Source organism: Bidens hawaiensis, unplaced genomic scaffold (assembly GCF_021521415.1).
Source record: "Bidens hawaiensis isolate Kalapana, Puna unplaced genomic scaffold, B.hawaiensis_p1.1 tig00021032_1, whole genome shotgun sequence".
Lineage (NCBI taxonomy): Eukaryota > Viridiplantae > Streptophyta > Magnoliopsida > Asterales > Asteraceae > Bidens > Bidens hawaiensis.
This window is the reverse complement of record NW_027493251.1, coordinates 312,414-336,931: the sequence shown is the minus strand read 5'-3', so window position 1 is coordinate 336,931 and position 24,518 is coordinate 312,414. Positions and strand designations below refer to the sequence as shown.

Sequence of the window (24,518 nt, the reverse complement as noted above, 5' to 3'; positions counted from 1 at the left end):
ACTAATTTTCATTTTTCAAACAATTTCACTCTAATTTAATTTTGTTAAATTATAATTATTTATATGTTTTTGCAATATTCCCCCTTTTTTATCGTCAAATTTCTTTTAATGTTTGTTATGTGTAGGACTTGAACTTAGAGCATTTCCAACAACATTTTAATCTCTATAATTACACTCAAAAATATTATATATTCTTTCTTTTTTTCAACTAAATAATATTTTTTTTATTCTTTTATCATTACATTTTATCCTTCCTCAACTCATAACCACTTTTAAAAAACATAAAAAAATTATAGAAGGTGTACATTGAATCTTCAAATTTATTTATGAACAAAAGTTTCTCTATCTGTTTCACTCACAATCACTTACAATTATATAATATACGAAACTCACTTACAATAATATGAAGAACCTATTGGGAATGTTTGAAAGTGTTTAAAGACTTTGTCTTTGATAATCAACCACCTACCCTATTTTCAATAATCCCATGTCGCCTCTAAAATAGTCATGAACAATGTTTTAAAAACCGGTATTATACTTGTACCGGATTAGAATAAAAAATAGTATAACCGGTTAAACTGGGTTATACCGGAAGGTTCAACCGGTTGAATAGTTTACCTTAAAATTTCCTATAAATGTAACTTCAATCCAAAAATAACCCAAAAGTAAATGATTTCATAACAAAAAAATAATCCAAAATTTAATACATATTAAAAAAATAATGCAAAAGCACTCAATTATTAAATAGTCATAAAGTTTACACGTTTGAATGTTAACTGTTGTGTTAATTGAAATTTAAAAAAATATGGGCCGCAAATATCAAAAATTTCTCGGACATAAAACCGGTTTGCCGGTAAAAACCGACGGTATTTTAGACAAAAACCGTCGGTACGATATTCTAGCAAACCAACTAAAAATACTGGACTCAAAATAACAGTCTGTTGTATGAAATCCGGTTTAACCGGCCGATTTAAACCGATTTTGAAAACACAGGTCATGAATAAACGTTAATAAAGTAATTATCCAGATGCCAATTATTAGAAAACTATTAGAGATATTTAAGGAAAGATAATATATTTTTTGTATTAGAATAAGTAGTATTATCTATTTGTTGTTTAGTTTGGATGGAATAATATTAAGAATGATGGAAATCTGTGGCCAAGGATGAGTTTGCGGTGAAGAGGCGGTCCCAAAAGAGAAAGATTTCTCATTGGGCGGCTACGTTACACGTAGATATATTATTATTTATTACAATATTCATTTCTCTTTGACCTAATTTTCTTATTATTATTTAATCATCGTAAAATATACCCAACTCATCTTTGATCTATCGCTATTGATGTTTTCGTCATCATACCGTTATCAAACCGGTTTCATAATCTATTGGTTTGATAACTTTTAAAAATCAAGTAACATTATGAATATCTTAAGTACAAAATTATGTATAATGAATTTAAGTAAAATACTAATTAATTTCCTTTATTGCGTAAGTTTACAACGTTAACAAATTCCTAAGCATTATGTAATAAATAAATCAAAAAATAAGATTTTGAAATTACTTTATTTTTTGAAATTCAATATAATAATCGTTCTGGTTCACCAATTTAACCTTTAGATTTTATAACCAGCTGAGCCACGTGAAAATATTTCAAGCTAGTCAAGTACACCAGTTGTACATGCGGTTCCAACCGACTAGTCTGGTTCTGGAAAGTGGAAACACTTGTAGTAATAGAAATATAAAGTAGTTATTCTAAGAACTTATTACAATTTTATAACCATTAAATATAAATTTATTTTCAAAGCTATAAAACTTGAACAACATCCGTAATTATACCTTTTTAATTATTCTTAAATGTTGTTATTAAAACTATAGTAGGTGGTTAAAATTTCAAGTCCTAGGTTTTTTCAAGACCACAAAATTAGTTTTCTTCAAAACGAGTCTTTGGGAATTTTGAAACAAAAATGCCATGTTTTGTATTTTCTTATAAAAAAATTCTAAAAAAAAGTATAAATCTATCAACATAGTTTTTTTAAATATAAATCTATCAATGTAGTAATGTTATAACTTCAAGATCTATTAATGTAGTGTTTAAAATATTGAGTTTAGCAATTCAAAAATGACTCGCGACGCAACTTGTTGCCCGTTTGTCTTCTATCTTGATGGAAACATTATACTTTATTAAAGATAAATTTGAATCGATAATTGATTTTAAAATAAGTCCTTAATATTTTTTCACACGTTTCATTGCTATAAATCATAGATGTACAATGATTTCATTATGACGATTGGATTCATGTTTTTTCTTGAATGTTTTTCAATATAATAGTAATGTAACAAAGTACATGCTGTTCAATAATATTTTAGCATTATAATTACAATTTTAAAATAGCCCAGTTTGATAAATTGGCACATAAACAACTAATATGCCATCTCCACTTTGGTGGGATGGTAAAGGCTTTGGCCTTTGGGTGAGAGGTCCAGGGTTCGATTCCTAGCAATGGTGGTATATTGTAAATAGTAGGAGGAAAGCATTAACATTCAAAAAAAAAAAAAACATAAACAACTAATATAGCCGGCATTAGACATGTCAGCCGTCAAAGTACGTCATTAGAAGTAAACTATAGTTAATAGCTAATTTCAAAATTTAATGATAAATCATCTCATGTTATTTGTGTATAACCAACTATCATAGCGAGCCATCACATCAGCCGTATTGCATTTTATCAGGTCAAGAAGAAAAAAGAAGACATGTTTTTATTTTATCTTTATCATCGTACTCGGTAAACTCGGTCAATAGCAAAACTATAGTTTGGTTTAAGAAAAAGAGATGATGATTCCAGTGAGACCCCCCGGTTCGATAACGGTTTTAGATCAAGCCTTGGACATAAGACACATAACACTTAACCATCAAGACACCGGTTGATTGATGCATACACCATTGTCTTTCGGTTGTCATCACCACTGCATGATGCATTATTAACATTCTGTCACTTTTAATGCTATTTTCACGAAATTAGTCAAATATCGTCAAAATTAATGTAGTTATAAGTATAAATCAAACTATATGTCTATCAAACAATAAGAGCAAAAGTTAATTAAAATTAAATTATAAACTTTGTGATTGGTGTTTAGGTATTTTTATTATACTGTTGGTACGTTAAAAATTAAGGTGTGGTTAACGAGTGAATATATATGTTTGGCCCACAAGTTTTTGATAAGTGTTGATATAACTTTACCATTATTCCATTCACTATGTAGTAATGTAGATACCCACTTACCACGAAGTATATGTACTATCGTGTGGGGTGATCGTTTTCTACACTACCAAAATTATATTTATGCGTCGATTTTAACGGGTTATGAATAATAATGTTATGACTACAAAATCAATCAATATAGTTTATAAAAGATTTTGGTTTTGTGATTTAAAAAGAGCTAATGACGCAGGTTGTTACCCGTTTGTATAATTTGTATAAATGATTATAAATTCAACATGTTTAATAAATTGGTCCTATACTCATATTTGAGTTTACCTGCCTAACTAAACGAACCATGTTTAGATTAACTTGTTCAATTAAATATACCGACTCGCTATCCCGTCTATTAAATGTTTAATCCATTGTTTACAACTCATCATTAAAAGTCTACAACTTGATTAGTAGGTGTAACCTAGTCAACCCATTTAATACATTTTGATAAATATATATGGTTGTGTTTGGGTTAGCTGATTTTAAGTGTCTCCACATCAGCTGATTTGTTTTGGATACAGATAAAAATGTGGGTTATGTCTGCAGCGTAATAACTAACCCACCAATCGAAAACTTGTTAACCGAAACCAGAATCAACCGCTTTACACGAATATAAACAATTGAATTTAGTTTTAACGGTTTATCAATACCATTAACCACTTTGATAAATGTTTAAATATTGTTATTCCATATCCGATGTTGATATCCACTTACAACGATATACATAATACATATATGCATTATTGCATCTTGATGTCCATTCGCTCTTTTATAAACGCCAACAATATAACATTAACCAACGACTTTCTTTTTTTAATATCTAAAAACTTTCACTATCCGTAATCAGTGAATCACCCACTTCATGAAGTTATTAAATAATATAGTTTAACCTTTTCTTTTATATAAAACAAATTAAGAAAAAAAATTGAAAATAATCTTCTTGTATAGCTTATGACGAGGCAATGGATAAAGGTTAATTTCTAACTCGTCTATTTAAACAATATTACAGACTTGTGCCTTTAGATTTTTTATTTACCACCACGTAAAATCGGTGTCATTATATTAATAAAAAATGGCTCGGTGGTATGTTAACAAAATGGTCCACTATAAAAACGAGACTTCATAAGTTTAGTGACTTGAGAACCGAACAAAAAACAGGGGGACTCAACTATCTTTCGAAAAGAGATGCGGCTATGTTGAAAAGACAATTATCTCATTTGTAAACATATCTGGACGAGATTAAAGGACTGCATTATTTCTTTTATTGAGTGATTTTGGAATACGTATATTACAGTTGATTACTAATAAATTTTGTTTAGTTTTAAATGTAAGGAGTTTTCAGTTTTATATTTTATTATAAGTTATTTATAAGGTAAGAAACCCTTAAATTATGCTAAATTTTGGCATAAACTATCTATTGACCAAAAATTATATTAATACTTTTATAAATAAATGTGTTTCAAACATCAAACAAGCCCGGCCGACACAAACACAACCCATTTAGCGGGTTTGATCCGAAACTGACTCAAAGTTGTTTAGACTAAACTTAGACACACGAACCTAAACGCGACCAAAGATGAGGTGATTCATAAGGCAACCGAACAAGAATGGGCCAAGAAATTGAAGTCATAACCTCTCTTGGCAGCCCAAAATGTGAACAAAGTGAGGGTCACCAACATTAAAATAGCTGCTTCCAATATCACCTTCTGTAACCATTGAACGATTTGTTCTTCAATCATCTATTTTCTTATTAAATTTTGAGATCAAACATTAACTGACAGATAGTAGGATTACAGCTAGTGACAATGCATGTAGAAGCCACCGCGAAAGCCTGAGAGACGGTGAGGATCCCTAGTAGTTCACAGGACGACGATGACGATAGAAATGCAACGGGTACATGACTGTACAAAACTACAAACACATCATATAGACAAAGATGATGAAATCAAATGGAAATGTTATTAGAAATGTAAACATTATTTGGATTATTATTCATATTTGTAAGTTTAATACTTATGTTATTATTATTAGGTTAGTAATATGTTGGTTACCCGCCATATCTTATGTATAAATAGCAACAGTAGTATTCGAGTGACGAAACCTAGCCTATCTCGAATGAGGCCAATTATCCCCTAATTTTATCAATTCGATTTCTGGACCCTATCAGCTAATGCGGTGTGATCAATCGAAGCCATTTGAGTTGCAAGGCTAGGTTGCCATACCACTTTCTGGTAATCAATTTCAGTTTCGTCTTGGATTTCTTCTTTAAGGCCCGGTAAATAGCAATTGAGGATGAAACGGTTACCTGTGGAAGTTTGCTTGCGTTTAAAAAGGGCTGCATGGTGGTACTCACTCATAGGTCAGAAGGGCCAAATTAAAGTTCAAGGGCCCGTCGACCAAGTACCCAACAGCGTAGATACTTATACCAACTCAAGGCCTTGGGTTTCGGGGATGTTAGTAGTTGTCGGTTTGGAAAAGCCACTCAGTATAGGTGTCGGGTTTTCTTGTTTGGGTTTGTTCATTAAGAAAAGAAGTGTATTCGTTCATGCTCGTCTGTTAATAGTATAAACAAACGGTTCATGAATGTAAAGGAACATAAATGAACGAACATAATAGATGAAAGAGACATAATTGGGTGAATTTCAACTAAAAGTACACGTAAGCATCGATATATTGCGCCTAAAATATTTATAAAACTAGATTAAAGTGTAATGAGCCTAAATATTTAATTAATTTACTAATGAACGTAAACGAACAAAGACAGGCAAATGTAAACTAACGAACAAATATGTTCATAACACAATAAATAGCTTTTCATTCTAATAGCATTATTACAAAGACAACAGAATGTTACGGGATCAAGGGAACAAATTTTGTCCAACAAGACATCTTAAAGTAAATCTACACGAATCCTACACGCGGTCAAAGTCAACGTCAAAGATTCAAATGCCGATCCCCCAACACCAAGAAAACAAAAACGTATTGGCGAAGACGAGCTTTTCACTACTCAGCTACACACATACCCTTCAAAATATGACTTCATGTGTATGCATATATTAATCACCTGATATATAACTCTTACCCTCGTAATACTTTCTCTCACTTTCTCCCTTCCTTTCGTTACGTTTCTGAAAAGAAACCGAGAGTTAGTGCAAACCCATCTAAGATTTTAGGTTATGTGTATTGAAACTATATTTATTTAGAATCAGATAAGTAGTTGTGATATGAGACGATCATTTGTTCGAGTGTTGAACAAAATCTGATTTAATGATTAAGTGGTTGAAAAGGACAATTTTTTTATGACGGTAAAAAAAGATATAATGCATCACACAAAACGGCCAGCACGAAATGGTGTAATAAACCCTTAAAAGATATACATGCTTTTATCAAGTATAACAATCATACGTTTTTATGAATTGTTTATTAATATATATATACATATAATAAGTGAGAAAACTACACCCAAATTATATCAATATATAAAAAAAAATTAAAAACGGTTGGTTGTTAAGAGTTCTTAAAGTTCTTAAATTATTCATAAGTTATGTAACGATATATAATATGTATTAACTTTACCTAATTTCATCAATATAAGCATATAACAAACCAAGGCAGCTCACTCACACCCCTGAAGTTTGGGTAGTTGCTGCTTATAAAAATTATGCATTCGAAGGAAAGTAAAGGAACCTGATAAGCCTCATGATTTGATACAATCCTCTTTATTATTGTGCTTGTAGTGATGTCAATAGGACTTTCTAAAACCTTTAATATGTCCATACTTCTTGGAACATCATATGGATCGCGATCATCCTGTCAGATCAATGACAGTAAAAGTTTATGTCAAAGCAGTAAAAAAGATATTTTAAAAACACAAAGCTATAAACAATAAAATATAGGACAGTCTGCATGAACAGAAATGAGCCATACATTTTCTCTGTTTTAGAAACAACCTTATATTATACACAAAATAGAAACTGATTAACATTTTATTACCAGTTTTAGCAACAGATGATATACTTATAAGGACCATAAAGATTTAATTGCAAAGTTTAGGGACTAAAAGCTTGACTCCATAAAGGATTAAAGGGCATAATGGTACTTAAAAAGATTTAACAGCTGAACTGCCAAATGCTCTAAGTTTCAAATTTAAGTACCAACAATGTAATTTTGAAAAGTTAAAAAGAATAAATCGTAATTTCGCACAACCCACAAGCATTGATTGATCTATTTTACTCAAATATAAATAAGAATAGATTTATCTATTTCAAACTTGTACATATAATTTTTTTTTAAACTTTTTATGCTCAAGCATTTTTTTACATATGTGGTGACTAGCATGACATCAACCAGTGCCACATCAGCAATTTACAAATAAAATTAGTAAAGTTCATTTCTATCTTGTGCAGCTTGCCCTATAATTTAGCATACCTTTTCATAATCATCATCCTCTGCCACTGTACCATGGACAACCAAAGAGATATTAAAGGTTGTGATCTGCATAATTTATTTGAAACAAGAATCTCTTTAATCCAAATATTAGACTCAAAAGACAGCAATGTAACTTTAAAAGGCAAAAGGGGAATAAATGATGTATTTTATTTAATGAAAGAAAGAATATATTTTGAATTCTAATGTAACTCACCATATCTTTTGAAATCTCCCATGGAGCACCAATAATAACCTCATCCACATACCGACAAGCCAAAACACTTAAGCTTCGTTCATGGAGGTTCATGATTGGACGGTGGGCCCCTCTATTAGCGCTGAATTAACATTAAACCAATTTATGTAAGCTTCGCAGCCAAAAATCATACAAGAGGCTAAAGGTAGCAAGATGGACGGGTTGGAGAACAGGTCAAACCGGGTCGGTTTGGTTGAAAGGGGCCGGGACAGGTTGTCCCGCTTGTTAGTCCATTTAGAATAAATATAATTAGTTATGATTATGAAAACAATAATATCACAGCCAAAATCTAAATCTTCGAATAAATTATTTAATAGGTTGTATACTTTATAAGTAGACTTTGGCTCCTTTCAACAAGTTTGATATCCTCAATCTGGCCTGTTTAATATCAAGCATGGCTTGGGCACATGGTTATACTTTATAAAGTATGTAGAACTTTTAGAAACATGTAATCTTTCATTTTCTAGCAACAACTTGGAAACCAATATAAATTGTAATAGTTCTTTAGACATTACCCTAAATAAATCTATAATTAGCAGTTCTTTTGTATGGGTGACTATATTCTTGATTATAAGCAACTTTTAATCCCACTTACCACCATTTAATAATCATGAAAACTGTGTTCGAAAATTTTGTTCGTCCCATTATCTTTTTATATGTAGTGGTATAAAAATATTGAGACCATTTTTCAATAGCATGATTCACATATGCATCATATAATGTATATATGTGTGGGCCCTTGGGGAGGGGGGGGTGAAATTGCACTAACTTTGACTTATCTTACTAATTTCGTGAGAATAACGTTAAAAGTGGGGGAAGGTTAATCTTGCATCATGTGGCGGTGTTTCATAGCCAAAAGACAAGGGCACATGCACCAATCGGCCGGTGTCCCGATGGTGAGTGCTATGTGCCTTATGTCCAAGGCTTGATGCAAAACTACTATCAAGCTGGGGGTCTCACCGGAAGCTGCCTCTCTATTCCTACAGGGTAGAGGTAAGATTGTCTACATCGTACCCTACCATAACTTTGCTATTGGTGGGATTTACTGACTATGATGATGATGCACATATGCGCACATGATTTTGAGGAAAGGGGGGGGTCATACCTCACTGTTTGATCTGTGTGGATCCCAACAAGCAGAAAATCTCCAAGCCCACGAGCAAGTCTTAGAATCTGTGATAACACAATTATCTTTACTGTCAACGGATTTTAAACACAAGAGCTCATAAACCAGATCATAACAATAAATCTTTGTCAAAACATCAACTACTGGTATCCTAATTACGGAAGTCCAATCATTACTTTCTTAACACTTGATGTGAAACAGGCAAAAAGATGGATCAATTTCATCTACTTTCTTCTAAAAGTTAAAAATTCCATACATGCATTTACCCTTTGAAAACTCTAAACATACCATATTGATCCACTACATAGTAAAATAAAAAGAAAATCAGTTAACTATAACAATCTGTTTCATATGAATAAACAAACTGGAATACATCATTTCTACGTATCATCATAGCACATAATGTCTTCTTCATTAGTTCAGTGAAACATACTGACATAAGGAACTCATCTTAATTTAAGTGTTTTAAAAAGGCATATATGATATTAAAAAATTCAGAATGATGTATCTAAAAATTTGAACTTTTAAGAGGGATAAATACAAAATATTGACAAAAAATAATAACAATAGATAAGCACATATGTGATATAAAAATTGTCCTACTTCCACATGTCCAGCATGGAAAAGGTCAAATGCACCATCTATATAAACTATACGAGCATTAGGTCCAGCTCCCTGCAAAAAGAAAAAAATATATAAAAAATAAAAATATATGTATTTGACCTATACTTATAGCTAACTAAGTAAACTTGTATCAAGGGTCAAAAAGACCACCAAATTTGTTGGAGAGGGGATGCAGATGTATAAACATATATGACAAAAAACATACAGACTGTCACATAATCTTGTGCATATCCCATGTATTGGGATAATGATGTGGAGGCATCTAACTATACAACTTTTTTCATTAATGCCACATATATACTTAACTGGCCTTAAAAAGATTTTGAAAAGACAAGTATATCTTTGATGTGTTGTCAACATAACATGGGTTATAATATTGTACTTCAAATAACTAAGGGCACTTTGTCATCCGCCGTGATTGTATTTTCAGAACTCGTAAAAGTGACATTTTTAACAAAATTTGACATTTATAAAAATGACCATGTATTCCAAAAACATGTTACACAACATTGTAAAACATGTATTCGAAAACGTGTTAAAAAAGTTGCAATTTTCAATAAAATTGACAGCTTGTCAAGAAAAACCTTGCATCGGATCTTTTAATGCACCTTTTATGTTGAACAAAGTTCCTTTATAATCAAATGCAACAAACATTAAAAAGGTTGCTTCTAAAAGGTCACATTAGACTCAGTTTCTAGTATTGACTTAAAGATGTTGAACAACAAAAATACTTGGGTGACCTACAAAGTATCTTTACAATGTATAGGTGGCCTTTATGAAAAAAATTGAATACTCGGGTGGCCTTCACATACATTAACCCCAATATTTTCTATAATTTGTAATCTTTAATTTATTTATAAAGCCCAAAAATCTCATTAATGTATGATCCTTTGCCTTTTGGAAATGAATGATTCCTTAATCCATATAGCTTTCTGAAATATTACTGGCCTAGAAATGTGAAATATTTGAGTCACATCTATAATCACTTTATAGAGTACATCATAAGGAAATCAAGACTGCAAATACTATAGCAATCAGCCCCTAGAAAACTGAAAACACTATATGAATGACCACCTTTTCATTAGAAAACTGAACAATCCTGCGAGATGTAGGAAGAAAATGAGAAACGCGGGTCCTACTTCCAGAGCCACCATCATCATATTTCTGGTTGTGACCGTGGCTAAATTGTCTTTGCAAAGAAGCATGACTAGGACTCTCACTACTTCTCTCACGTACACAAAGAAGCATCCGCCCTGTATTTGTCATATTGCCCAAAAAAATGAAAATCATAAACATTTACTGTGACGCATTTCCATAAAGCGACGAAGACTAGATGTTTGTGTGGAACGTTATTCACCAACCCAGACAAAACTTAGCCTATGGCCAACAAGAGAGCGGGTTATACTAGTTCTAATATTTATTGAGTTTTAGCATTTATCTAGGGGTGTGCATGGGTCAGTTTGGGTTGGTTTTGGCCCAACACAGCAACCATCACAGAACTTTCTGTTAACCGGAGAATGAATGATAACCGATAGATTATGGTTAAATCAGTTATGGTTAATTGGTTTTACATGTAGAACAAGTTCGGTTATGGATCAGTTAACCGGAAATAGGTCAAGAAATGCTTGGGCCTGACTAAAATAGCCTAAAACAATGTATCGGGCGTGAAAGTTTTGGCTTGAAATTATTTAACCACTTATTTAATTGTTATTAGACATTTGGGCTTAAAAAAATTGAACTAAATCTTCGGTTATGGATTGGTTAAAGGTAGTGGGCCGGGTCGATTAGCCGTGGTTTACTAAAACATGGGTCAGTCGGTTATGGTGGTTATGGACTAAATCCCCGTTCAAGTTCGTTCACTTAAACATGCTTATACCTGTTCTTTTACTTTCATTTAGTTACGTTTGTTTATTTCCATTAAAATTTTTTAGGCCCATTATATTGTAGTCTAGTTTTAACAACTTTTAGGCCCAACGTATAGCTCAGTTATGTTTGTTCATCTATGTTGAATTTATTAAAAAATGAAGCATAGTTCATACCAACAATATCTGTGCTTGATACACCTTCGGTTCTTTTTATTTGCTTATAACGACCCGCTTTCTTTGCAAGAGCATAGGCATCGGTTCCATCAGGGAGAATGCACGGATCATCTCCATGAATAATATAATCTATGTTATATTCATCAAACAGTTTCCTCATAAATTCTTCAGTTATAGCGTAAGGTGCATCAGAAATGACTTCATCAACCCATTTCACAGCACTAACCATAAGCATCCTAATATAAACAAAAAAAAGGTCAAAATCACATATTTAATGTATTTGATGCTATAACAGATGTAATCGTTTATACAGATTAGACAGATAAAATATGCTTACCTTATTATGTATTGATGTCGATAATATTCATATTCTTATTATTCTTTTGGAGAATTACGGGGTAGAATGATGGAAGAAAACCCAGAAATCAATCAGAACCTCAATGGAAACACACAACAATATAGGATTTTAGAATAACTAACTTAAAGGGGCATAAAACCTCAATGCATAATATTGGTTACAAGCCAATAAGAATATGCACAGTTGTTACACTAGTGACCACGACAAAAAAACATAAGCAAAAGAAACCTAACAAATGCAAAACTAAATACGCATCAGGAAAATAGAAGATAGGAAAACAAGATTACCCAAATGCAAAAAGTTTATGCAGGATCAACTTCTACATATTTTGCATGTGCAATTATCAAACATATATTATATATAGCATCATAAGAAGCTCAAGGGATGCCATTTACGTGGGAATATCAATTTCACACCTTTTTATGTAGTCACCTGGTCAGTGGATGCCTGGCATCCATCCTTTGTCATCTAACTTTCTCATAATTTTATCTACGCAACAAACCACATTAATTCAAGAATTGCCCATATAAAGCCAACAAGAAAATGTTAAGGTGTAAACCTATAAACTACAAATGTCATTTCCAATTTCCATGTATTTACATGTTATATCAACTCATTATCTCGTGTTCCCTTTTGGGATTACTCCACTCAACGTGGTACTAATTTTTTCCTCAAGTCCACACAGGTTACCTTTCACAGAACTCACAATCACTAAAATAATGTGCTCTACCTAATTGCAAATCCCTTAGACTAGTTATGTTCTTTTTATCATTATCATAGTGTATAGGGTATCTTTGTGTGATATCCAACTCTACATATAGAGGCCTATGTAATCCTATATGAACACAATCAATCAATCAATCAATCATATCCATTATTTCCCACAAATAACCTAAGCTATCAGTAGGGTCTGGGGAGGGTGGGATGTAGACAAACCTTACCTCAATCTCTAAGGATAGAGAGGTTGCTTCTTGCGAGACCCCCAACTCGAAAGTAAATAGACAAACAAATAAATAAAATTATGTAAAATAAAAAATAGCAGTATATAAACAATCAACTAAAACAATATGATATTAGTAAGTATTAAACAACATTTCATTATAGATAGACTAAAACAAAACCAAGGTAAAATTAGGCAAAGAATAAAAAATATAAAATTAATTTTACTAATACTAATAATAATGATAATGATAATGATAATAATAATAACAACAATAATAAAGGTTATAACAAGAAATAGCCCCTCCTCCTAAAAGTCATTAACCTTAATTCTACGTCTCCATAAACTCCTATATGAACACAATCAATATACATTATGCTCCTTGGTTTATCGATCCCCAGAGTATCGGTTTTCAAAAAATCCTGCCATGTAAAAGCCCTGTCTACCATTGCTCAACCACAAAAACTAATCATTGATTCAATTTTAAGCTTATAATGCCTTTTTTCCATAGTTATTAAAGGCCTCCTCCGCTTATTGCGCCTTCAGTGCGCCTCACGCCTTTGATAACTATGCTTTTTTCACTCGCCTAATGGTATCATATTTATGTATCAACTAAATCACTAGAAAACAGCATTACAAAGCAAATGCATCAACTAAATCACTATATAACAATACAACACCAGCTAGAAGTAGCCTAATCAAACATTAGCATCAATATCCAAATAAATAATTAACCTAAAAGTGAAGTGAGATTATTACCTTTCATTGAGAGGTGTAACAGGAGGGCCTTTATTAGCAATGATTTCAGCGTCGCTTACAACGCCCACAATCAACTCATCTCCTAGGGCACGTGCTTGGCGGAGAGCGTTACAGTGTCCGTAATGCATCATGTCAAAACACCCGTCCATGTACACACGCACAGGCCGTTTCTTCTTCTTCTTCAGTTCCGGCCACGCGGCGGTGGTTACCGCCACCAACGACAGTCCGGCTACCAGACCTCCGATTAACCATGTCGCCAGTAATCGCTTCGAAGAAGAAGCTTCTACATCTGAACCCATCTTTAGATTGATTGATTGATTGAAATGGATCTTGTTTGTTTGGTTGATTGTTATGTGTTCGTTTTTACCCTTAATTGCTGCTTTCTCTCAGCTTTTGCTTTGCCTTTTCCTTTTTCATTTTATTCTTCCTTTTTTATATTCCGTCTTTTTTTCTCTTTTTTTTAATAGTGTGTATAGGCATCGAATCACCATGATTTTAGTATTCGGTATTGGTATGGTCCCGGTATGGTACTGGCATGTCATGAATTTTGCACGAAATATCGATACAGTACCGGTACTAAACCGAACATTTCGGTGCCGGTACCGGTACCAAATATTCCGAATTTACGGGATCGATACTGGTACCATCCCCAGCTCATCCCAAGATACATGTGCTATATTCCCGAATTATATTTGATGTCACTTGTTCATACTAATTTAATGTTTCAGGCGTGACTCATCAAAAAGGCTAGAAACATCATAAAAAAGTACTCCAATGAATCAAGTCTCAAACCTAACATCATAAATTTAACCATTATCCGCATCCTCATCCTCATGTGGACATGAAGGGTAGTTGATTTTTCTTTTTCTTTTCTTAGGCATAAGGTTTTATGAAAAAACTAATTTTTTGTGATGGATTCATACCAGAAACATGGTCAATATCGTTCCGTTTTATTATGGTGTCAATTCATACAATATTAAAAACTTATGGAGTTGTTTGTGTAAAACATAATAGAATTTAAGGGACACCAAACTAGAAAGTTATATTTGTGGGTTAATTGTAAAATAGCTAAAAATTGTTTTGATTGGATTTCAAAACTATACTTTTAATATATATTATAGTGAAACTGTATAAAAAACATACTCATAACGTAAAATGAAACAAGTATCATTTTAGACAGTTGAAAAGTGCACACACATTGACTTGCATGAAATAATAAAATTTAGACCTCAATGTAATATATTTTCGTACAAAAGAATAACCAAGTCGTGAAAGTAAAAAACCCAAATAATAATAATAATAAGAAGCATGTTGTAACGGCATACTCATCACGTGTAAAATGATACTTGTTTCATTTTACATTCAAATTCCAGCAAAAGCAATATAGAAGGATATTAGTAGAAATATTAACTAGTGGCAAGTACAAGTTTACACCAGCTTAGTCTCGACTCGTTTACACCCTTATAGCTTATCAACTCACCTACATCCTTACGGCTATAAGCCGAGCAAGCTAAAAGGTAAATTTTGTAAGTAAATGAATTATTTGCTATCCCTTAATCACCATAATATCCCTAATTACCATGAATACAAATTGCTATAACGACCGAGGAAAAACAAAAACGAAAATCTTATCACTTTCCTACCTACTATAACATCTACCATTCTTCATATTCCTGTCAGTCACATGCGATCACCACAAGAATGATCTCTGAAAATACACACGTTTGCCACATCATCACTTGTGTATCCACAGTTTCTGGAAACCGGGCCCACATATCGTCTTCTTCTCTCTTCCAATTAAAGAATTTGGGCATGGAATGATGAACCACAATCACGGGTTGACATTGCAATCGGTCAAGAAACAGTTTCCTTGATTTAGATACTTTCTCCAGTGAATTTTATAATTTGGAATACCGAGTTCAAGCCAGGGTTTTATGTTGCCATTGAAGTGTAATACATATGCTTTGTTAATTGCTTCCTTAGTGATACCATAATTATGACCCAGCCCGGATAATACCCATTTGTCATCAAGAGCAAAAAGTAAGCCTTGAAAAGTCAACATTGTTGCTCCTAGAGTCGTCGTTTCGGTCAACCGCTGTTCATAGAGAAATAGTGATGGTCAAAATGTGTCCTTGGTGCGTGATTTTAGCTGAGGTGGCTTTTTGACCCGGTTGATCATGTGTGTTTTATTCTAACGGGTCAAACTAATAAATTAATAACAAAATGGTTTTAAAGGAAAGGCGTGAGATGCACTGAACGATACGAAGGTCACTTTAGAGTGCCTTGGATATCGCTTTATATAAAAAATATATTATTATTAAAAATCGTTTTAACAAACTTATTTTAGGCGCAAGCTCGTTTAAACTCGGCTTGATTCGAGCTTTTAACAAGCTGGTATCGAGCAGGCCACGAGCGTAAATAAAGAAAGAACAAATCAAGAAATAACTCACCCGTTGCACCAAACCTTGAAACGTTCTAGTAACATTTCTTTCCCTCCACCGAACCAAGTCAACAACATTTAACCCGGACATCCACGTACAGGAATCAGCATCATAACTCTCCTTCCCCAAATAACTCTTAATCGCACCCAGTTTCACCATGCAAAACGGCACTGCGCCAATAACTTTTTCCTTCATATCAACATTCCATAATTCTGACAGATCCCGTTGGACAACAATATCATCATCAAGAATAACAATTTTCTTCAAAGTCGGGAATATTCTTGGTAAGGAATAATGTAAATGAGAAAACACAGAGATATATTCGGTTCTGCTTTTGGATGTAGATACGAAAGAGACGCGTAACTCTTGTGGCATTGATATATGAGTAGACGAATGACCTTCTAGAAGGCCAAGATCTTCAATGTTCAAAACTTGAACTGTTGCATCTTTGTAAGAATTAGTGAAGAACCACATTTTCATGGAGAAGAAGCTTTGCTTATCTGTTAGCACGTGAAATACCTGCTTCTTACTGACCTGAAAATAATATTGATTAGTTCATGTTATAGAAAATAGAGAAAGTATAATTTTATTCATAAAAACTCCTAAATATATTACAAAAAAATAGAGTATTATTGAAAAAGTGTAACTTGTGTAATCATATTATAACCCATTTACTTATAAACGAGTCAATTGGGGTAATGTTCTGATTTCCAAGATGTCAAATAAAAAAATCTGCTAAAAGTAAAACATATTAAAAATCACCCAAAGTGTATTTTTAATGCATAAAACCACATAAGCGTTTTTTATTCAAAATTCTCAATATTATTATTGAAATGATATAATTTTTTAATCATAATTGACACATTAAAAAGGATACCGTATGTACATGCCACCAAGTGTTCAGCCTTTTTTCATTAATGCCACCAAGTATATTGAACCTAATATATAACTGATCCAAGGGTAGTTTTTGCCTTTTCAAAATGTCTAAGGGCATGTTCATCATTAGGCATGTTTTTCAACCTAGTTTGGTATGAACAAAACCCCAGGCATACTTTAATGAACTATAAAGAAGAATCAATATGTGTGGCCTTAATGACAGATTTTGAATACTTGTTTGGCCCCCACATACATTGTCTCTAAAGTAGTTTAATACATCGATAGCATTGAAAAAGGTTAATACTTGAGTCGCCTCCACATATATTATCTCTAGAAAGTTTGCAAATTATGGGGAAAAAATAATCACTAGCCCTGTAAACCAGCCAAAAGAACACGAATGGAGCATGTTCGTGTTCGTTCTTTTAAATTTAACCGATCAAATACAAACAATTAAACAAATGCCTTCATGTTCTTTATGTAACGTTCTTTAAAGTATAAACGAATGGTTCACGAACGTAAACAAACTGCATAAGTGAACATAGATGACCAAACATAATTGAGAGCATCAATTAAAAGTAATGTGAACAACAATGCATTGTACCTAAAAAGTTATTAAAACCAAACTATTTACCTAAGAAATTTAAATGTATTGGACATATAAACGAATTTAAATGAACATTCACGAACAAGACATGCATTCATGTTCTTTGTTTAACTAAATGAACAAAACTTTTTGATCATGTTCGCTCTTCTATTAAATAAACAAACATAAATGAACTTCCCGACGAACGATTAATTAGACAATTGATTCGTTTACAAGTCTAGCAAACAAAATTGACCCGACCCGGCCCATTTTAACCAGTACAACAGTTGACCCGTTTTGACCACCTCTTAACATATAGATTATAAATATAGATGCAAGAGCATACCTTTGCATGCATAACAGTCGAGTTGATCACTATGGATGATGCAAGCACATTGTTGGAGAACATAACATAGTGATGCAGATCCGGGTTCGACAAACTCTCTGACAGATCAGCATCATCAGGTGAAGTTTTAAAATACTCAACAGTTAGTCTCATTGACAAACAATGTAGACTTTTTGGTGTTGTTTGGACAGCAAGTTGGTAAAGAAAAGCACTCTGTTTCATGTGAAAGTTGGCTTCATCTTCTGTTAAGTCAACTAATTGTCTTAACTTTTTGTCAACATTGTTACAGTCAACAACGGCTGCTTTTGCTTTGGTAATTGTTGTTTCCATTTTTTGAAGCTTCTTGTCAATCCTGATAATAAACAGGGTCTTTATTTTAAGTGTGTATCGAGAAACAAGAAGGGAAGTAGAATAAAGTTATAACAGAAAAACTGCACAAAATCAGAAATGAAGTTTACAGTTTTCAGCAATGTTATTTACAGATTTTACCAATGAAAAATCTTGTGTCATAAAGTTTTAGTAAAATAAGGGTAAAAATGTAAAATAGTCTCTAAAACTTATTTTAACAAAAGCAAATCAAAATGGGTAAAAAAAATTCATTAAGGGAGGGGATATATGCATTTTAGTTTTGGGTTGGATAAATTGCAATTAGTGAAGTTTACAAGGGGGTATATCATATATGCAATTCTCCCTACAATTAAAGAGGAAAAACACAATAATGACAATATATTCTTAAAAACTTAACTGTGGTGAAATATTAGTTTTGGGTTGGGTATAAACATGCAATTAGTGAAGTTTACAAGAGGACACATGCAGTTCTCCCTAGAACTAAAGAGGAAAACACTGATATATTCTTAAAAACTTACTGTGGTGGAAGATCTGTATCTGAAGAACTTTCACTGAGAATTCGTTCAAACTCTTGAATATTTTGCTTTATTTCTTGGGTAAATTGTTCAAGTTTTGGAAGCTTTGCAACACTAGGGTAATAAGCTCGAGCCACATAAAGCTGGTCCTTCATTTTTTTAACAATAAAATCTTTCATTTTTTCCTTATGTTGTCGTCGCCATAAGCAATAGCTCCCAAATTTTAACTCACACGTTTTTTCATTCTGACCAATAACTTGAGCTGTTCTAGTGCCTTCTGTTGACGAACCAGCTCCAACACTCTATAAAATGGGATTAACTAAAATTGCATGAGATGGAAACAGACTTTACGCTCTTTGCTGATTCTAGCAACCAACTTTATATTGGGGCGTCAAATATAAATTAAGTGGTAAATTGCTGACATGGCACTGGTCGATGGCATGCCAATCAAGACATGAAATGGCACATGTGCAAGTAGGGGTGTAATGAGACAAGCTGAGCATGAGCTCGCCTAGGCTCGGCCTCTTTTGACTTACGAGAGCTCAAGCTCAAGCTTGGCTCGTGTAGTTATAAAAGCTCGAGCTCGGCTCGTCTATTATTTATTAATTTATATTCATTTGCTGTTACTGTCAGTAATAAAAGGTAATGAGGTTACTATAACCGGTAATAAAAAAGTGAGTTGGTTTCAATTTTGAGCCAAGTTTAAAGTTGTTGATAAATCATAAAATAGGGAACATATGTAAGTCTGTTTATATTTCGTGCAGTATACCCTAAATTCATATAGTACTAAGACATTTTAACCCTTACAAATTATAAAAGAAATATGCATACATGTTTTTTTGGAGGTGGGTTTAATACTTGTGTAGGCACAGCAAAACCTGCAGTTATATCAAAGATGCATAAATGATTTTGATTATAAAGGTTGAAAGTACATGAAAACCAAATTGTTTTAAAAGAATAAAATGAACACATTCTAAGAACAATGATCTACCAGTGGTTTTGTTTTCAGTTTCCTTGACAGAGTGCCTTCTAAAATCCTGTTAAAAAAACATACGTGACAATGAGGTAATTGGCTTAATTATTCCAGGTATCTTTTTTTCTTGGCAAAAGTATATGTTTCTGCATAAAAGTGTTCTTAAGCTTACAAATCTATTATCACATGGAGATCTAAAGACGTGAAGCCAAAATGTAACCAACTATTAAAGGGAGTTTAAAAACCAGTCCCCAAAAAAAGCATGGGCATACATAAGTAGCAAATAAATATAAGTATATACATACAAAGAAGTTCAAACATACTATAATTTAGTTTAGAAACCAATCCTGGAAAAGAAGAGCGTGTGTGCGTGCGCCGCACACACACACATGCATACATACATATAAATATTTAAATAGTTATTCAAGAAGTTTTAGAACATCCGTATTGTCCTGCAATGAGGAGCACGAATAAGCAGCAGCAAAATATAATCATTTAAATATCTTTAAGGGTTATGCAAGAAGTTTCAAATATGTCAAAACACATTTGAAATCTCTACTATTGGGGAGAGTGTAAAATCATTTTTTTTCATGCATAGTTCACAGAATATCACGTAAAATAAAACAGCTATCCCATCATAACTAGTTTACTGACTCTAAGCAAATATAAGAAGAATTAAGTATCTTTTATTTACACCAACCGTTTAACTGAAAAAAGTTCCTTTTTCCTTTATGCCTGACTAGCTATAGCCCAAATAGGTTACAGAGGTCAATAAATCACTAATCACTGGTTTAATTGAAAAAAGTTCTTTTTCCCTTCATGTCTGACTAGCAATAAATCAAGTACAATATATATACATATGTATATGTATATGTGTGGTTACCCGTTATTCTACATTTTAACTTTGAAATGATATACATATGGCTGTTTACTGTTAATGAACATAGTGTTGATGACATTAGTGAGTTGTTGGCACTTAACATAAAAGTTATAACTAATCAAAAGTTTGAAACTAAAATGCCAAGTTGTTAATGACAACAAAAGTAGAAGATAGTTTCCATCATAAGAAATGACAAAAGCAATGAAATGGCTGCAGATGTTTGCATAAAAGAACAACACTGAATAATAGGCCTTTTATACGCATGATCTAAATGTATAATAATAGCTTGGGATGCAACATTAACATGATTGGCGTATTGCCGACAGATAAGATTTTGTTAAAACTACTATTTAATACCTACAAGAATACACATATTGGCTATAGCCAGCATACTAATACAGTTAGTACAAAAGTTGAGTCTTAACCATCAAAGCAGTATGCAATGAACCTTTGGAAGAGTTGGTCCAGGATTTCTCAAGATTCCATGTACATGTTTTGGTAGCCCTTCCTGCAATTAGATCATGTCAGTATACAAGTATATAGATAGTCACAACTCACATATTCAACTCATCAAAAATTCACAACAAGCATATAACCACGTTTGTAAAAATCCCGCCTAGGAGCCGATTATTTAATCGCAAGTTAGTACCCCACCAACTAGGGGCCGATTAACCACTGTTTGGTCAAAATCAGTCAAAACTGAAAAGTTTATATATAAAATTATTTGGTATATTATATATATGTATATTTGAAAAGTTACATATAAATTCCAAACGGTTAATCGTCAGTCCCTACCACACCGCTCGACTAGCGCCTAGTGATTTCTACAACACTGCAAACAACTATTACATGGTATTTGTTTACATTTTTTATCTTTCTTTTAATTAAACACAAGCATTAACATAATCAGAGTATAAGAATAAGGCCTTACTTTAATTAACGGTGACTTTAACGCTGCGCCACTTCTCGATGAAGCAGAATTCCTTTGCCCTAAAAAACCATATGCAAATAATATTATAATATATCAAGTTCAATTCACTCACCAACATAGTCTTTCAAATAACACAGATCCGGATATCGAAACACTTATATTAAACCAAAACCTCACTAAACCTACCCAATCCTCTAAATCTCAAACCACAAACCCAAAACTAACACAATCAATGCACAAACATAACAATAACAGTCTAGATCTAACAACCGCTTGTACAATTGCATAAATGAGTACACTGGATCGGATTAGTATCAACGGACATTGCGAATTCGGTAACAGATCTGGTTGATTACGTGACGGAATTAGGGCAAAATGATAAGTGAAGGATATGTATATATATATATGTATATACCTGAGTGAGTAACAGAGTGAAATCCGTTGTGGAGACCGAGTAAGAAGGCGAGAGGAACGAACATTGAAAGCAAAACGAGGCCTAAGACGGCGATTACCAGCCAACTCCATCGTTTCTTCATCACCATGGTGGCGCCACCCTTCATTGTTTAGCGTCACTGCTACTTCACTTTCTTTATTTTGTTTATTATTTATTGTATTGTGGTTTAAAGTAGTACAGTAATATTTATGGGGTGGTAAACTAACCGGGATGGATGTTCAGAACGGGTACGGGACTCTGCATAAAGTAAGTGGACAAATCGGGTATGGAGCAGATATAAAGTCGGCAGGTTGATGGGTCGGGTAAGGAGAAACCAGTTTTGTTCAATATTTGGTTTGGGTTTTTTTTTTTTTTTTTGCTTTGTATAAGATTAATTTTAAATGATACCGGCTCGATATACATACTCGGTTATGTACCCGTTTATCCAAACCAAATATACATTTTTTTTAATTTTCCTTCTCGTCGATAAGGGCTAACTCGACATTGTTACCAAAAGGTAAGTATTTTAGCTATTCAGAGTATGTGAAAAGATGTTTTGATCATGTGATTGAGACTTATGGGAAATATAATCTCATGATACATAAACGTGTGAATTTAACATTCTTTCCCTTCTATCACGTGTACTCAACTTCATTTATTTTGTTTTTAAGAAATGATAGTATTTAGAAGTAATAAAATTTAGCATCCGTTTTGTTTAAGTCACGTATACAACTCCATTGTTTTTTATAAATTACTTGAAGCACACATGTTTAAGTGAACTTAACTCTCCTAAATTACTTTTATTAAAAACCAATTTATTTGTCCCTCACCAAATAATAGTACCTTTCGTACATATGTATATTACCTATATACAAGTTATCTTGCATCTTTACATGTAGCCCACTCGATGCCACACCCACATGCATATTTTGGTCCTCACATGCTTTCACAGTTGGTTTCACCATGCCATGCAAAATAGTTTCTACCGCCACTGTCCTCTACCCCTAAGCCCTTTGAACAAGGTTTTTTTTTTATCCAACTTCTCTTTAATTTTCCCGTACAAGTTTTTATTTAATTTATCTATACGTCCCACACTTTCCATCAATATAACTTTATTCGTCGGTTTCAATTCCAACCTCCTCCACATGACCCATTTTGTTAACCATCTCCACCTCTTCCCCGCTAAGACTAGACTCTCAGTTTTCATCATCAACATGTTTTACTTAAATGAAGGTGCCTATCCAAAGAACTCCCAAACGTGACTATCAAACCATTGCCCATAGATGCACAACTTTACTTGGTGTTACCTCTTTAGGCTACCACACCTTGTGTCGGTACAGTACCGTACCGATACCCGCCGAACTTGCACGGGAAGTTATACTAGTTTTAATGTAATCATCAAAGTCACATGTGTATTGTATAGGACTTAAACACTTGTTTCTTATTGAATTTTTTTTTAAGTGAAAAGGAAATAAGCAATGCTTGTAAATTGGTCAATGTTCAATCAAAAAATGCTCGATTCGATTTTCGCTCTATTTGTAAATGAGTCATCCAGTTCGGTTTGTAAATGAGCCAAGCAACGAGCAAGCCCTCATCCGATTTGGCTAAGCTAACGAACAATCCTACTCCCAACTACCCAACCCAACCTTTCACACCAATTAGCAACCACCCGTAAACCAAAATTTTTAAACAAATATGATTTAGATTTTCATTTATCTATAAAACTTTTTATATATAATAAAAATGTTCATTTTTTCAAACTTAAAACTATAAAAAAATATTGAAAGTAAATGAAAATTTACACTCTATCATACATAATTTAAGTTACATGTGTGACACTAAAAGTAACAATTACAAAATACAGAAACTACTTAACTACTCATCAAGGAGATCTTTGCCACATATGCTCAACGATATCATTTTTTTAAAGTGTTATGAGCTTCTCTGTTGTGAATGTGTCCCCTATTAGTCATATAACTAGATAGATCTACAATTTGTTTAGTAGAGTATTGTAAAGATTGTCCATCATCTCCAATAGAGCATGTTTGTTGTCTCGTAACTCGTTCATCCTCAACGATCATATTATGAATGGTTATACATGCAATCATAACTTTCCCCATCATATCCTATTATCATTGTCCCACACAAGAGATGGTTGTGGAAGAAATGAAAATCGAGCTAGTAGAGCTCCAAATGCTCGTTCAACATCTTTTCAAACGGCCTCTTGATGTTAAGCGAATAACTTATGATTTTGGAGTTATGAAGAAGTTATTGACTAGAAAAGGCAGTCCATGAAGGATAGCAAAACAAATCCAAATGGGTCGTTTTGAGTCAATATGGATAATTTTTAAACTTGGAATGACTTATGATGGATCAAAAGAATTTTCTAAGGAGGTCAAGATGGGTTGGGGAAATG

At 33.0% G+C, this 24,518-nt stretch overlaps 2 protein-coding genes across 3 annotated transcripts; both read right to left on the bottom strand.

The window, feature by feature from the left end:
- Positions 1-6,060: 6,060 nt before the first annotated feature.
- On the bottom strand, positions 6,061-14,166 carry LOC143562556 (ethanolamine-phosphate cytidylyltransferase-like). The gene is made up of 9 exons (XM_077050322.1): positions 13,777-14,166; positions 11,720-11,955; positions 10,755-10,933; positions 9,660-9,731; positions 9,036-9,103; positions 7,892-8,012; positions 7,678-7,743; positions 6,937-7,059; positions 6,061-6,377 (listed from the first exon to the last, which is right to left on the bottom strand). The coding sequence occupies exons 1-9, from the start codon at positions 14,073-14,075 to the stop codon at positions 6,306-6,308; spliced, it is 1,236 nt and encodes a 411-aa protein (XP_076906437.1). The 5' UTR covers positions 14,076-14,166; the 3' UTR covers positions 6,061-6,305.
- An 893-nt stretch (positions 14,167-15,059) lies between these two features.
- LOC143562554 (putative galacturonosyltransferase 7) lies at positions 15,060-22,300 on the bottom strand. 2 transcript variants are annotated; one of them, XM_077050321.1, is made up of 9 exons: positions 22,085-22,105; positions 21,670-21,728; positions 21,164-21,246; positions 19,877-19,922; positions 19,717-19,763; positions 18,889-19,187; positions 18,023-18,374; positions 16,227-16,751; positions 15,060-15,871 (listed from the first exon to the last, which is right to left on the bottom strand). In XM_077050321.1, the coding sequence occupies exons 3-9, from the start codon at positions 21,164-21,166 to the stop codon at positions 15,608-15,610; spliced, it is 1,536 nt and encodes a 511-aa protein (XP_076906436.1). In that variant the 5' UTR covers positions 21,167-21,246; positions 21,670-21,728; positions 22,085-22,105; the 3' UTR covers positions 15,060-15,607. The 2 variants fall into 2 exon arrangements, with proteins under 2 accessions (XP_076906436.1, XP_076906435.1); XM_077050320.1 differs by having other exon boundaries at positions 15,064-15,871; positions 21,187-21,246; positions 22,085-22,300.
- Between the last annotated feature and the right edge of the window lie 2,218 nt (positions 22,301-24,518).